Genomic DNA, 15,856 nt, shown 5'->3' on the forward strand with positions numbered 1-15,856 from the left:
AGTTTCTTCCTTTTGTTGTAAAGTTTGTTTATGACAAGGGACCACCAGATTAGCTTACTTTTTTGGAGGAGAGCATCTTGGTTCTATTTGGGATGGCACGATTCATGAACGAGTGGATGTGCTCATACAGTGCCTTAGTGTAGGATTCAGCAGATGAACTTTCAGTTCCCGTCTGCATGGGTGTCATGAAGTTTGTCACTTCTGACTTGAGTAGTATGAAGTTGGCTTTGGAGAAGTTTTTTATGGAGGTTTCCTTATTGGGAGGTGTGGGTGTGATGTGGATATCAAGGTTGATTAGCTTATGGTCAGACCTGACCAATGAGGGGGTGACCATAGGTGTGGAGAATCGATTTTCCATGTTGGTAATGACCAGGCTAGGATATTGGAGCCTGTGGTGGGACTAAGGATTAGTTGATCCAGGGCACTGGAATTTATGAATTCCAAGAACAGTTGGGCAAAGGTGTTAGTACATGAGTAGTTTTCCCAGTTAATGGCAGGGTAGTTGAAATCACCCAGTATTAGGGTGTTTGGTTGTATCTTAATATTTTCCAATATGTTTAGAAAGGTGTAGTGAGATTTTGGGGCATGCTGAAGGGATCTGTAGCTAGCAACAATTTGGATTTCAGTCTTACCTAATGTTAGTTGCACCTGGAGAATTTCAGATGCATTGTGTTGGGAACTAGCCTGTTGTTGTGAATATCCTGGCTGAATATGGACACTCCTCCACCTTTCGTGTTTTGGTCCTGGTTTGGTGGCTGAAAAGTGTGCTAAGAGTTGTAGCCTGATATTGCAGGGGTGCTCTCTGGAGCCTTGAACCAGGTCTCAGTTACTGCACAGATATCGATGTTCTCCATTTTTAGGAGTGCCTCGAGAGAGTGCATTTTGAGGTTTAGACTTCTAGCATTGAGTAGCATTACCTTCAGATTTTGCATGCTTGTACCTGTTAGGGTGTTGATTTTGTACTTTGAACTTTGCCTAAAAAAGGCACTATAGGGGTGGCAAGAGACTTAGCCAGTAACCTGAATCCCAGGGGGACAGGTGCAGACCATCTCTGGCAGTGCATCGTGGTCTGTCGATCATGTTGTCCCAGGTAGATGGATACTGGATCCCCTTTGAATGACACCAGAAGCTTAGCCAATTGTTGAAGTCAATCATTTTGTCCTTATATTGTGGTATCATTCTGGGTGAAGGCAGGATGCTACTCAGGGCTAGGGTCATACCTGCCCAGGCCACATGATCCGAGTGCTCTTCCCTGTCTCTTTTCATGTAGTCCAGGGAGGTATGTCTCAAGTCATTCACTCCAACATGGACAATGACAGAGTCATATTTGTACTTGTGGAGTGACTTGAGTGCATGCGTTATGTGGTGGATCCTGGCACCCGACAGGCAGCTGACTGTAATTTTCTCCTTGTTCAGCCTGGTGAGTGGGACATCAGTGTGCCTGGCTATAGAGTCACCTATGAATAAAGTTTTGGGTACGTTGTCTTGTCATAGGGGCTGTTGTTGGTTGGCACACTTGTGTTGTGAGCTATGTGACACTTTGGTTGTGAATGGTGTTTGTGTTTCAGCTTCGGAGGTCCTTGTTGATTGGGCAGGTTAATGCTAAGGGCCTTCCCATATGTGGGTTTAGTGTTGCTATGTGTGGGTGTTGGTGGTGTTGGTTTAGAAGGGCTATGTGTTTCTTGAGGTGTAGTGCGGGTATTAACTTTCTCCTCTTGACTGTCTAGCACAATCTTAGATGGAGAGAGCTTTGCTTCCAATTTGGCTATGTAAGTGCATCTCTCGCAGGTTGTAGTGTTGGGTGGTAGGATGAGAGGGTTGTCTGTGTACATGAGGCAACTGCTGCAATGCCCCATTAGCCTAGATTCACCAGGTGGACAGGAGAAATCACCAAAAGCTGACCCTTGGACATGCCTGGTTTGGTGCTTTTTATATTTGTAAAGTACAAGAGCTGTTTTCCCTTACCTTAGCAAGGTACTGTGCAATTATAGGCTGTTTAGTCCCTACAATAAATTTATCCTTATTAACAAAGAGAGTTGAGTGCTTATTATCAGTTTAAGACTCCCTAGTGCTTTCCAGCAGGTTTTAAAGCAAGTGCTAGTCACAGGGATGCTTTAAGGTAAGATGAAAAAAAAAACTGTTTATCCTAAACACTGCAGTGTGCACTAGAGCAGTTGGATGTGAAAGTAGGTAACTTAAGTTTTACCCGTCTGAATAGTTATGTTTTTGTGGAGAGTCACTATTTTTAAAACAGCAAGATAGATTGAAATGGGGTGGTCACTTTTGTATTCTGGTACTATGGCACACAGTTGGATGGCCAATAAATTTAAATAGTTGAAGGGGAGTGATTTCACAAAATGATAATTTTGTGCTTACTCACACAAACCAGTAAAAACAGAGAGGAAATGATATATATGGTCAAATTAACATAAGGGGAAGGCAGCTAGAAAGACAATGGTGTTTAAGAACACTACAGCCAGGTGGGGAAAAATTCTGCCTGAGTCACAAGAGACAGAGCTGTGGTCTCTTTTAAAGTTTTAATATGCAGTTAAAAGCAGAATACAAGTAAAACACAAGGTAAATAAAACAAATCACGGTATTCAAAATAGAAAAAGACAATAAAGTAATACAACAAATAAAAAGCAAACTAACTTTTCCCTCACATCAAAGTGTAGCAGAGTCTGGGTGAGCCTTTCTAGTAATTATGGTAAGTTTGCTTACACAACTGTACTTTGCAAGACACTGGGCATAGAAAACTGTGACATGATTACCAGAATCAACCAAGGAACATATCCTAGCAGGGCCCATTTCCATTAATTAGACAACAAAGGACCATTGATTTGTTTAATTGTTACAAAGGAGATCACTGATTTATAAAACTTACCCTGTCAGTCTGTTAATTAAGTAGATTGCTAGAAGTACTCCTATTAAGATTAGTCCACTTTGTGAAGTTTCAGTATTACAACAGGAGGGTGCACTGATATTTAGAGTAGTAACAGCTTGGGCTGAAAGAGAAAGAGAGAGAGAGAGAAAAGGTGAAAAAAAGAATTTAATTATTTTAATTATTTCAATCCTAATTAAATATTTAAGTTGCACTTAACCTGTGTGGTAATACTACGCTGTTCTTTTCTGCTATGTTCCATCTGTTTGCTTTTTTGGTTTATTCTGGGACCTTAGTTATGTATTTTAATACATAGCTGTGAGAAGATTGTGTATCTACATGATTCTGTACTTCTATTTCCACAAGTAGAATTACCTGTAAAAGCTATTTGTTTGAATTTTAAACCCTGTTGCACCCATAGTCTTGTAGTTTAATTCACAGATGAGACAGAACTCTGTACTGCTACTTACCAGTGCCTTAGTCATTTATTTTTGTATTTTTTCCATAAACTGTTACTGGTAAAGTTCTGCATAGTCTGGTGCTTTAAAGTGTAGTAGAAGGTCAACAGTGAGAGAATTGTCTCTGATGCAGTTTGTACCTCAGTGCTTTTATATTCTGCTTATCATTTACCTGCTTAAAGTTGCATTCATTGCCTGCCCCATCGAGCACTAACACATTAAGCTAGTTTTACAAACAGCTCCATTAGTGCCTTTAATAAACTGGATGCCTCTCTAGCTATCCTGCTTGTTCTTTCCAACCCTCCCACCCATTTGCTGTTGTTGTTTTATAAGGCTGTGTCTTTGGCTCCACCCCTTATTATTATCTGATTTCCAAATTTCCTTACTTCCCTCTTTCATTGCTATTGACTGTTGTATAAGCTATTTATGCACTCTTCCCACTCATTGTTTTTGATAGACCCATGATACCGAGTTCCCACCCAGCAAACCAGTATTTTTTTTTTGAGTAAACCTCCTTTACATACTGTCTCCTGCTCATTTTCCAGGAGTTCAGCAAACCTTGGAGATTCTAACCTGCATTCCAGAAGTGTTTTACTTATATCCACTTCTATCCAGGCAAAGTTAAGTACCTTTAATTACTAAATCACATATAAGTTATCACTACTGTTTACTGCTTTTATGTCTGCATTTCACTTTTTTTGTAAAAAAAAAAGTTCTTCCTCTCATTGTTACTGCTGTAAGACTGTCTTGAAATTGCCTTCAGCAAGGGATTTCCAGCTAGTTGTTTAAGTGGTTTGCCAGTATTGTATCTGTGGCTCTCTTCTACTGGTTTTTTTTTTTTTTTTTTACATCAGGAAGACTGGGTTTAATTCATATTGTGGTAGCTGTTTGCCTGGTTTGAGTTGGGAAATACACAAAATGACTAATAGGGCAGCCATTTTATTATCCAGAGGGCTCATTAATTTTTTTTCATCTTTTCTGTGCTGCTACAAAGTTAGCACATTTGCATGTGTTAGCAGTGCCCTGTACAGTAGCAAACACCTTGAAAGAATGGTTCATAAAACTGTACCTTGTAAAGCAACAATATAGTACAAATACACTGTGTGCTGACAAGCTCAGAGCAGCTGTTTTGGAGTCAAGTGAGAATACCTACAGAAATAGAAGAATTCAGTATTGTGTAAGCATTAAAGTTAGTAGAATTAAGTACTCTTTAGCATAATCTGCTCCAATAAAGCACCCTTATTAGCCTTCAAACACCAATGCACTACCCCCTTGTAGATCACAAATGAAAGGGTTAGACAGTATGGATTTGCAATTTCCTACATTTCTGTAGCCAGCTTGATGGATATGGGCATTTTGAGACAAAGTGCTGAATTCAGGGCTGTGTTATAAGTTTCTGTGTTTACCCATACTTTATTTGGATAGAAGGAAGTTTCTCTGTTCACTGTGAGAGAGGGAGCTTTGAGCAGCCTATCTGTCCCTGGAGGAATGGTCCCAGCCCATAAATTAGTAGTTTATTGGCCATTTTGGAGTATTTTCAATTTCTTTCATTTCCCTGCTATAAAACCCGCATTTGTGGGGTTTTGCATGCCGGGTAGCGCCGGTTAGCTAGGGTATAACTATGCCCGGCTCCACAATGTCTACTCTTCAATTTTTCCCTTGGAACTAGACAAACTTTCAGCTTAAGCACTCAAAGCATTCACTTCTCATCCCAGCACTTGCTCAAAACTCATAGCAATCACTAATAAACCTTAGGACTAGACCCCCCCCCTATACTGTAGAGAAGGACAAGGCTCTCTATTTGACCATACCGGCCAGTCAGTACAACAGTTCACTGTACTTATCCAGGCATGTCCAAAGGGCAGCTTCAGGTGTACTCTCTGGTCCAACTGGTGAATCTGAGCATTTTGAGGCAAGGTTACACTCATGTACACAGACAACCTTCTCCTCCTTCCACCAAACACTAATACATATGAGAGATGCAATTATACAGCCAAATTGGAGGCTAAGCTCTCTCAACCCAAGATTGGACCAGGCATTCAAGAGGAGAATGGAATTACTTGCATCACACCACCAGTCTCACATAGACCAATGAAACCAGCACCGGCAAAAAACACACATAAATACAATAAAACATACTCAATGGCTCTAAATAAAAATCTGCAAAAGCAAGCAAGACCTCCAAAGCATACATCCAAGCAACCTCCACCCTCCCAACACAAACCATGAAACACATACTTCACAAAACCAGTGTGCCATGCAATCACAGCCCTTAAGGCAAAATAACATACCCAACACACTAGTAATAGGTGACTCTATAGTCAGGCACACTGATGTCCCACTCACTAGGCTGAACAAGGAGAAGGTTACTGTTAGCTGCCTGTTGGGTGCCAGGATCCACCACATAACTCAGGTCACTCCAGAACAAGTACAAATATGACTGTCATTGTCCATGTTGGTGTGAATGACCTGAGCCATACCTCCCTGGACTACATGAAAAGAGACATGGAGGAGCTCTCTGATCACATATCCCAGGCTGGTATGACCCTGACCATGAGTAGCATCCTTCCCTCACCAAGAATAATACCACAGTATAGAGAAAAAATTATCAATTTCAACAATTGGCTAAGCTTCTAGCTTCATTCAAAGGGGATCCAGTGTCTGTCAGCCTGGGATGACATGCTCGACAAGCCATGCTGCTTCACTAGAGATGGCTTGCACCTGTCACCCTTAGGCTTTTGAATACTGGCCAAGGCTCTTGCCACTCCCATAGTGCCTTTTTAGGCAAGGCTCAAAGGACAAACCCACTGCCGTAAATAGCACAAGCAACAAAAAACTGAGGGTAATGCTACTCAATGCCAGAAGTTTAAACCTCAGAATGCACACACTCGAGGCACTCCTCAGCATGGAGAAAATCGATATATGTGCAGTAACAGAAACCTGGTTTAAGGCTGCAGAGAGTACCCCAGCACTACCAGGCTACAACTCATACCATACATTTCAGCCACAAAACCCGGACCGAAATACAAAAGGTGGGGGAATATCCATATTCATCAAGGATACCCACACCTCCAGGTTAGTGGCACAGCACAATGTTTCAAAGATCATACACGTGCAACTAACAATGGGCAAAACTGCTATTCAAATATAGCTTGCTACAGATCACCCACCCTGTCCCAGAACCCCCACTCCACATTCCTGGAAACGCTGGGAAACATAAAGGTCCTACCAAACACCCTGATATTGGGTGATTTCAATTACCCAAACATTAACTGGGAGAACTACTCAAGTACAAACTCCCTTGCCCAACATTTCCTAGAATTTATAAACTCAAACATCTTGGATCAACTGGTCAACACCCCCCCCCCCAGAGGTGACAACATATCGGACCTGGTCATCACCAACATGGGTGACCGGTGTTCCACACTGGATGTCAACCCCTCATTGGTTAGATCTGACCATAAACTAATCACTCTAGATATCCATATTCTGCCACCACCCCTGGTCAAGGAAACCACCGTGGAAAACTTTTCAAAAGCAAACTTCACCTTACTTAAGACTGAGAAGGGAAGTTTCAAAGCCCCCATGCTAATGGATAATGCTGTCCAAGCTGCAAAATCCTTTACTAATGTACTCTAAGGGCAACTACAAGAATGCATGGATTGTGCTATCCCAAACAAAACCAAGACTCACTCCTCCAAGAAAAGGAAACCAGTCTGGTGGTCCCCTGCCATAAACAAGCTATACAAAAGAAGGAGGAAACTAGTACAGAAAAGAGTAAAATCCCAAGAAGGGAAAACATCCCTGATCAGTATCAGCAATAAACTACGTTCCCTCATAAAATCATCCAAGGCTAGCTTCGAAAGAAAAATTGCCATGGACTCCAAAGATAACCCAAGGCATTCTTTAGCTATGTCAGGAATCTAAGTGGCATTTCTCAGATCTGCTCAGAGTTAGAGCAGAATGGCACAAAATACACTGAACCGACCAATAAAGCCAACATCCTGGCAGACAGTTTTAGTACAAACTTCAAACCCCTCTCACCCCCAAAAAGGTCCATAACTATACTAGAAGAATGTTGTGCCCCTGAAATCACAAGACAGGTTAAAACAGCCCTGTCCAAAGCCAAAAACACAGCATGGGACTGGACGGTGTCCCAGGCTGTGTTCTACAAGAGCTCAAAGATTAACTAACCCCTCACCTAAACACACTGTTTAAACTTAGCCTCTCCACAGGCTATGTGCCCACAGAGTGGCACACAGCAACAGTTATTCTGCTCCACAAAGGTGGAGCCACAATGGACCCTGGGAACTATCATGCTATAAGCCTGACTAGCTTGGTCTGCAAAGCTATGGAACACATCATCATGGATCTCATTAGCAGAGACATTGGGAACCTCCAAACACTGGACCCTACCCAGTTCGGCTTTGTTAAGGGCAGATCATGACTCCTAAATCTGGTGGACTTCTTTAAGACAGTTATCAAGGCTATAGATGAGGGAAAGGTGGTCCACACAGCCTACCTAGATCTCGCAAAGGCCTTTGACACCATTCTCCACTCAGGTATTATAGTTAAGCTCACCAGCTTGAACATAAACCCCGATGTCACAAGATGTGTTGCCAACTGGCTCACAGACAGAACCCACATGGTAAGAGTTGTGGGAGCTAGGTCTGACACTAAACCGGTTACAAGTGGCGCACCCCAGGGCTCAAACGTAGGACCCCTCCTGTTTGGCATATACTTGTCAGAGGTACTGTCAAGCACAGGAGGACTATGACTGACCAAGTTCGCAGATGACTGCAAACTAGGGGCTATAATTAACTCTTCGACTGACACAGACATCCTCCAAAAGGGTCTCACTGAGACAGATACCTGGTGTCAAAACCATGGCCTCAAGCTAAATGCCAAAAAGTGCATAGTCATCCCCTTTGGAAAAACAAAGTACCCACAAATTATCACATGGGTGGTAGCCCCTAAACATGGAAGACATAATAATAATGATCTGGGGACCGAAGTAGATAGCAACCTCTCCTTTGATAATCACATTGCCAAAGTGGTTAGAAAATCCTTCTATGTGGCCCACCTAATCACAAAAGGCTTTGCATCCAGATCGAAAGAGGTTATTGGGCCTCTCTACACATCTACACATCACTCATCAGACCCGTCATAGAGTACAATGCCCCATTTGGGATGTACCTTACAAGACACCTGCGACAACTGGAAAGACCACAGAAGTACCTCATCAAGAGGATCATTGGCCTCAAGCAGATGCCCTATTCAGCTCGACTGAAGAAACTCCAACTGTACTTGTTTGCATACCTCCTGCTCAAAGGTGATCTCTGCCTGATGTACAAGGCCATGTCCAACCCAGAATTGATGGACATGCTCCACCTAAAGAAACCATATGCCCTCGAGCCACACGCTCCAGGGATCTAAACCTCACCACAACAATAAATAGGACATGCTGGAGGGATAGATTCCTGTTCCAGAGACTTCCCATGCTCTGGAACAAGATTCCAATCTACATTAGGCAGAGCTCCTCGCTAGCCCTCTTCAAGAGAAACCTTGATGAGTGGATGGGAAACAGAAAGTTTACCCCAGGGATCACTTCAATGGATCTGCTGGACAGAGGCACAGGGAACTAATCTAAGGGGGGTGGTGAAACCTGGCTAGGCTTATAAATGCCTTCTGGCAGATAGCCTAGTACCTACTATGAACCTATGAACCTATAATGTAGCAATTGTCTCAAGTTTACCAATAACCACTTAATCCTTAAAGAAGCAGACACAGTAAGTGAAAGGTGTACTTACACAATGACACTGGAGGCTAAACTATTACAGGTTGTCAAAACCATGCACACATCACCTACCTATTAGCACACAACCCAAAAATAAACTAATGTATGCTGAGACACTTAAAAGCAATCTTCCTAAACAATAAAGATTGCTTTGGCCACCTACTGGCAAAGCTATACCTCAGCAAGCTCAAAGGCACTCAGGAAAAACAGCACTTAACATCACACTTACTGTCAGTCTCAGAGGAGCCCCAAACACTAATCCTCTGAGGCAAGCAAACCCACTTCCCAGAACTGTCATCATAGTGAACTACATTGTAAGACATGCTGATGGCCCTATGGTTGATATGGGCATCCTGACACAGTGTAGCAACTGCCATATGTACATGGACAACCATCTACTACTACCACCTTAGGAACACAATTTGTGAGAGATGCAATTACATAAAGAAGCTAGAGTCTATGCTCTCTCCCTCACAAGCCAGTATATCTGTCACCAAAGAGGTTGCCAACAAAATCAGTACACCTCAGACACCACCCACACCTACACAATGCACACCTATATATGCGGAGGTCCTCCACATAAAGATACCCAAACAAAGGAGACCTCCGGGGCAAAAATGCACACAATCTCCATAGCCCTCTACACCACATGCCATGCATAGTCCATACATCTGTGCCTCACAGCCACAAAGGCTTCCTCATAAACCCAACATATTAGTCATAGGAGACTCCATTGCGAGACACACAGATGTGCCTCTCACCAGGCTCAATAAGGAGAAAGACACGGTTAGCTGTCTGTCAGGTGCCAGAATCCACCACATCACATATGTACTCAAGTGTCTCAACAACAGGTACTGTTATGACTCTGTCATAGTCCATGTTGGTGTGACTGACTTGAGACATACCTCTCTGAACTGCATGATTGAACTCACTGATTATGTGTCCCAGGCACGTATCTCCCTAGCCTTAAGCAGCATTCTGCTGTCATCCAGAATGATGCTTGAATACAACCAGAAAATTATTGACTTCAACAATTGGCTTAGTTTATGGTATCATTCCAGTGTAATCCAATACCTGAGAGTCTGGGAAGATATGATCTACAGACCATAGTGCTCTGCCAGAGATGGCCTTCATCTGTCTCACCTGGGCTTCAGGCTTCTGGCAAAGGCTCTTGCCTCTTCTATAATGCCTTTTTTAGGAAAAGTGATGAGGTTAAAACTACCAACATAAAAATTTCAACAAAACACAAATTACAAGTCATGCTGCTAAATGCTACGAGTTTAAACTTGAAACTGCACTCATTGCAAGCATTCCTAACCCTGGAAAATGCTGACTTCTGTGCAGTCACAGAAACCTGGTTCAAATCTGCGGAGAGCACCCCAGCCTTACCTGGTTACTCATCCTATCAGAAATTCAGTCCCCAAACTGTGGGCAGTAAAGCCAAAGGAGGTGGCGTTTCAATATACATTGAAGACATACATACCTCCAGGCTGGTCAAACAATATGATGCACAGGAGACACTCCAGGTGCAGTTAACCATTGACAAAACTCCTATTCAAATCATAGCTAGCTACCGGCCCTTCAATCAGACTGAAGATGCCCAATCCACCTATTTGGACCTGTTTGAATCTATCAAGATTCAACCCTTTACCCTGATGCTGGGTGATTTAACTTCCCAAACATAGATTGGAAGACAAATGCCCAGAGACACCTTGATTTTTTTCATTGCAAATGTCTTGGAACAGCTAAATGATACCCCCACAAGAGGTGATAGTATCCTGGACTTGGTATTAAACAAAATAATTAACCACTGCAGCATCCCTATAGTATCATCCTCCCTGGTAAGATCTGACTACAAAGCGGTTACTTTTGAAGTCTCCATCTCTTCTAACCCCCCCCCCCTTTAGCTAAGAGCAGACATAAAAACTTCTCGAAAGATGATTACAGCCTCCTGAGAGATGGTATAAACAGCTTCACAGCCCCCTCCCCCTCTGTAGTAATGGCACCAATATCCAAAACTACACCAAAGCACTATACGAGCATTTATATAGATGCATGGAATAAGGAATACCTGACAGGACTAAATCATCCTCTACAAGGAAGAGTAAACCTATCTGGTAGATGTCTGCAATAAATAAACTCTATAACAATAGGAAAAAAATGCTGTCCAAGACCAAGAAGGAGCAGGTGCTGAATTGGAAACAATGTCTCCTTAGCCTGAACAAGCACATAAGAGCACTAGTGAAATCCTCCAAAGCAAACTTCAAGTCCAAATTTTCTACATCTACTAGAGACAATCATAAGTCCTTCTCCACATCTGTCTGCAACCTCAAAGGAAGCACCCAGATCTGTTCAGAACTGGTGGTCAAAGACACCACATATACAAATTCCGTAGATTTAGCAAACTTCTGGCTGACAGATTCAGCAAAAACTTTACACTTCTGTTCCTCCAATCAGTAAATCAGGACATCCCCAGTACCTGCTCCTTCCAGTTATACAGTAGCTAGGGAACAGGTCATCACTGTTCTCTCAAAGGCAAAAAAAATACAGCCTCCATGGGACCTGGTAATACCCCAGGCTGCATCCTACATGAACTCAGCCAGGAACTTGCAGCACCATTAGGCACCCTATTCAACCAAAGCCTGAGTACTGGCTTCATCCCAGCTGAGTGAAGGACAGCCACTGTCATCCCTTTACTCAAAATTGGAGCGCCCACCGATCTGGGAAATTATAGCCCCATCAGCCTAACTAGCCTGATCTGCAAGGCCATGGAATGGATTATCATGGACCTCATTAACAAGGAGATTGTCAACCTCCAAACACTTGATCCCACACAGTTTGGCTTCATCAAGGTGAGGTCATGTCTGCTAAATTTGGTCGACTTCTTTGAGACACTCTCCAAAGCCATAGATGAGGGGAAGATGGTGCACACCACCTACCGTGATCTGGCCAAAGCCTTTGTCACTTTCCCCACTCAGGAATAATAGTTAAAGTCTCTCAGCTAGACATCAATCCATATGTTACCAGATGGGTAGCAAACTGGCTCACTGATAGAATCCATGCAGTCAAAATAGGGGAAGCCACCTCAAGCAGTAGACCTGTAACAAGCGGCATACCCCAGGGTTTGGTATTGGAGCCTCTGTTATTTGGGATATACATTTCTGAGGTGCAAGCCAAAACCAGTGGGACATGGCTGATCAGGTTTGCAGATGACTGCAAGCTGGGTGCTGTCATCATTTCCCCTAGTGATGTGGACATCCTCCAAGAGGGTCTCACACAGACAAATGACTGGTGCCAGAAACATGGCCTCAAGCTGAATACTAAAAAATGCATCATCTCCTTTGGAGAGAGTGATGTCCCCACAAATTATCACAATAATAACAATGTCCTAAGCACACAATCAGTCATGAGGAATTTGGGCACCCAGATTGATTGCAACCTGACTTTTGACCACCATGTTGCTTCCATTGTACAGAAAGCCTTCTACATGGCCCATCTGATAAGTAAGGGTATCTCATCCAGGGACAAGGAGGTCATAACATACCTGTATTCTTCCCTTATAAGGCCCATTACTGAGTACAATGCCCTTTTTGGCATGTACCTCGCAGAGCACATGCAGCAGCTGGAGGGACCACAGTGGTTCCTCACCAGGAGAATCCAAGGCCTCAAACATCTACCATACACAGATAGGCTAAAAGCCCTATCCCTCTACTCAATTTCATACAGAGGTGACCTCTGTCTGGCATACAAGGTGATTATGGACCAACACCTTGATGGGACTGCTGCATATCCACAAGTCAAGCTCCACTAGAGTAACCCACATGCGTGGCCTCAACCTGGTCTGTGACATCAACAAGATGTGTTGGCAGGACAGATTTGTGTGCCAGAGACTCCCTCAGCTATGGAATAGACTCCCTGTCCACATCAGACAGAGTATCTCTTTACCGCTTTTTAAGCTCAACCTGGATAACTGAATGGGAAACAGAAAACATACCCCTGGGATTTCAACCATGTTCCTGCTGGACAGGGTCATCGGGTGCTGATTTGTCTAAATATGGGTAAAGTCTTGGCTAGGCTTATAAGGGCCTCAGGGCCAATAGCATAGTATCCGCCTATGATCCTAATTTGGCTGAACAAGAAGAAGACAAATGTTAGTTGCTTATTTGGAGTCAGAATCCACCAAATCAAGCATGTAGTCAAGTCATTATGCCAGAGGTATCCATAGGATTCCATCATAGTTCATGTAGGTGTAAATGACCTGCGATGCACCTCCCTGGATGATATGAAGAGAGACATTATGGAGCTTTCATACTATGTGTCTCAGGCTGGTATGAGCCTAGCATTGAGCAGCATATTACCATCACTGAGGATGATACAATGATACAATGTATCACTGAGGATGATACCAGCAACATATTACCATCACTGAGGATGACGCCACAATATGAGCAAAAAATGACTGATTTCAACAACTGTCTATCTTTCTGATATCATTCCACTGTATCAAATATATGTTACATTGGAAGGACATGGTTAGCAGACCATGTTGCTTTGCCAAGGATAGTCTGTACCTCTCCCCTGTGAGCTTTTGGATACTGGCTAAAACTCTATCAACTCCCATAGTGTGTTTTTTAGACAATGACAAATTGACAAACCTACCAACATAGCGAAATCAACTCAGATGAACCTGAAGGTATCACTGCTCAATGCCAGGAACCTAAATAAAACATTACACTCTGTCCAAACCTCCTCACACACAAGAATATATACATATTTGCAGTTACAGAGACATGGTTTAAAGAAGCAGAAAGTACCCCAGCAGTGTAAGGTTTTAGTGCTTTCCACACTTGTATATCTGTAGCTGCAAAGACAAGGGCTAAAGGAAGAGGTGCCTCAATATACATCAATAACAAGCATACTTCTAGGGTGGCCAAATAGGATGACATACTGGAGTTCCTCCATGTACAGATCCCCATAGAAAAAATTATGTACCATATCCTAGCCAGCTATAGGTCACCTTCCATGCCCCAAGAAGCTCACGATGCATATCTGGACCAACTGGAGACACTTACCATCAAGCCTAACACCCTAATCATGGGGACTTTAATTACCCCTCTATAGGCTAGGAATCTAATATGGCCTGAAATATACAGGCATATAGATTCTTGGACTTAAGAAATACAAAGACAGTTGGCCAAACAGTGAATATGTCCAATAGAGGTTCTAACACACTGGACCTATTGCTTACAAATAATGGAGAACGCTGCACCTCCACAATGCCTCACCCTCCCTAGTAAGGTCTGACCATAAAGCTGTCTCCTTTGAAACCAAAATCGAGTCCGTAATCCAATTAAAACCAATTACAGTTAGGGAGTATTCTAAGACAAATTACCTTTTATTAAGTTATGGTTTCTCAAAAGTTAATGCCCCTCCAAACCAAGAAAATACAGCAGTCTACATTGAATTGCTCTCAGAAACTCTGTAGAACCATTCCAATGGCAACATAGAGGCTGCTCTACCTACCAGAAGTAGGGATAGGGCTAACCCCAGAAATCAACCACCCTGGTGGTATCCCAAATTAAACAGGATGTCCAAAAAAGGAGAAATTATGGCAAAAATCAGGAAGGGTAATTCCCATAAAGATAGAAACTCTGGGCTATATTATAACAATGAATGATCAGTTGATCAAACATTGTTATATCAACCCCTAAAGCACGAAAACTCAAAACAGCGAACAACCAGAACAGCGATTTTTTTTCCCAGAGAAAACAATTGCTGTCCCCTCCAAATAAACACTCAACATTAAATGAAGTGGGGGCTTTGCCCCCACCCCCCATGTGGGGGACTATGCCCCCCACATGCCCCTACTTAAATATACCAACTCCGAGATCACACTACAGTGAAGGAAACAGCACAACCCAGATGGATGGCCCAGTGATTTCGTTCCCTGGGAAGAAATTCGCTGTTCCAGCTATTTGCTATTTTGCTGGTTTGACATTTAGTGTTCGAACTAACAGTGTTCGATCATCTGATCATTCGCTAAACTAAAGTAGATCCAGAAACTCTGTTATCAAAGAGGGCCAATTAGGTCAAGCCAAGCCAACCTTGAGGTTAAGATAGCATTCCAGGTAAAATACAACCATAAGGCCTTTTTCAGCTTTGTCAGAAACCTCAAGGACAGCACAACTGCAATGTGCTGAACTGGTGGTTAATGGAGCCACATTCACCAAACCTTGCAATATAACAAACCTATTAGCAGGCAAATTCAGTTCCAACTTTAACCCCCGCCTCCCCCCCAACCATCACCTCATAAATACCCTCAAAAAAACTCTCCATATATAACTAGAGAGCATCTACTGGCTGCAGTCACTAAAGCCAATAATACAGCCTTAATGGGCCTGATAAAATTCCAGAATGCATCCTGAATAGTCTAAAATATGAATTATTAGGAACCCTGGAGTCATTATTTAACTATAGTCTTAAAACAGGCTTTGTGCCACATGAATGGAAGACTGTGACAGTCATCTCCCTTCATAAGGAAGGACCTGCAATAGATCCTGGAAACTGCAGAACCATTAGTCTGACTAGTCCTATATGCAAAGCCATAGAAAGAATTATCATGTAAATTATCAGGGACACATGAGACCTCCAAACACTGAATCCATCCCAATTTGGCTTTGTCTAAGTAAGGTAATGCTTACTAAATCTGAGGGACTTTTT

At 42.7% G+C, this 15,856-nt stretch overlaps 1 protein-coding gene across 1 annotated transcript in view; it reads right to left on the reverse strand.

The window, feature by feature from the left end:
• LOC122815316 (natural cytotoxicity triggering receptor 3-like) overlaps positions 1-15,856 on the reverse strand; it is a 147,705-nt gene that overhangs the window by 43,477 nt on the left and 88,372 nt on the right. Inside the window, exon 3 of the mRNA XM_044087720.1 lies at positions 2,885-3,005. Coding sequence (XP_043943655.1) covers positions 2,885-3,005 — 121 coding nt within the window. The remainder of the gene's footprint in view (positions 1-2,884; positions 3,006-15,856) is intronic.

The sequence above is a fragment of the Protopterus annectens genome, chromosome 1.part1 (assembly GCF_019279795.1).
Source record: "Protopterus annectens isolate FY-2018-M chromosome 1.part1, PAN1.0, whole genome shotgun sequence".
Lineage (NCBI taxonomy): Eukaryota > Metazoa > Chordata > Ceratodontiformes > Protopteridae > Protopterus > Protopterus annectens.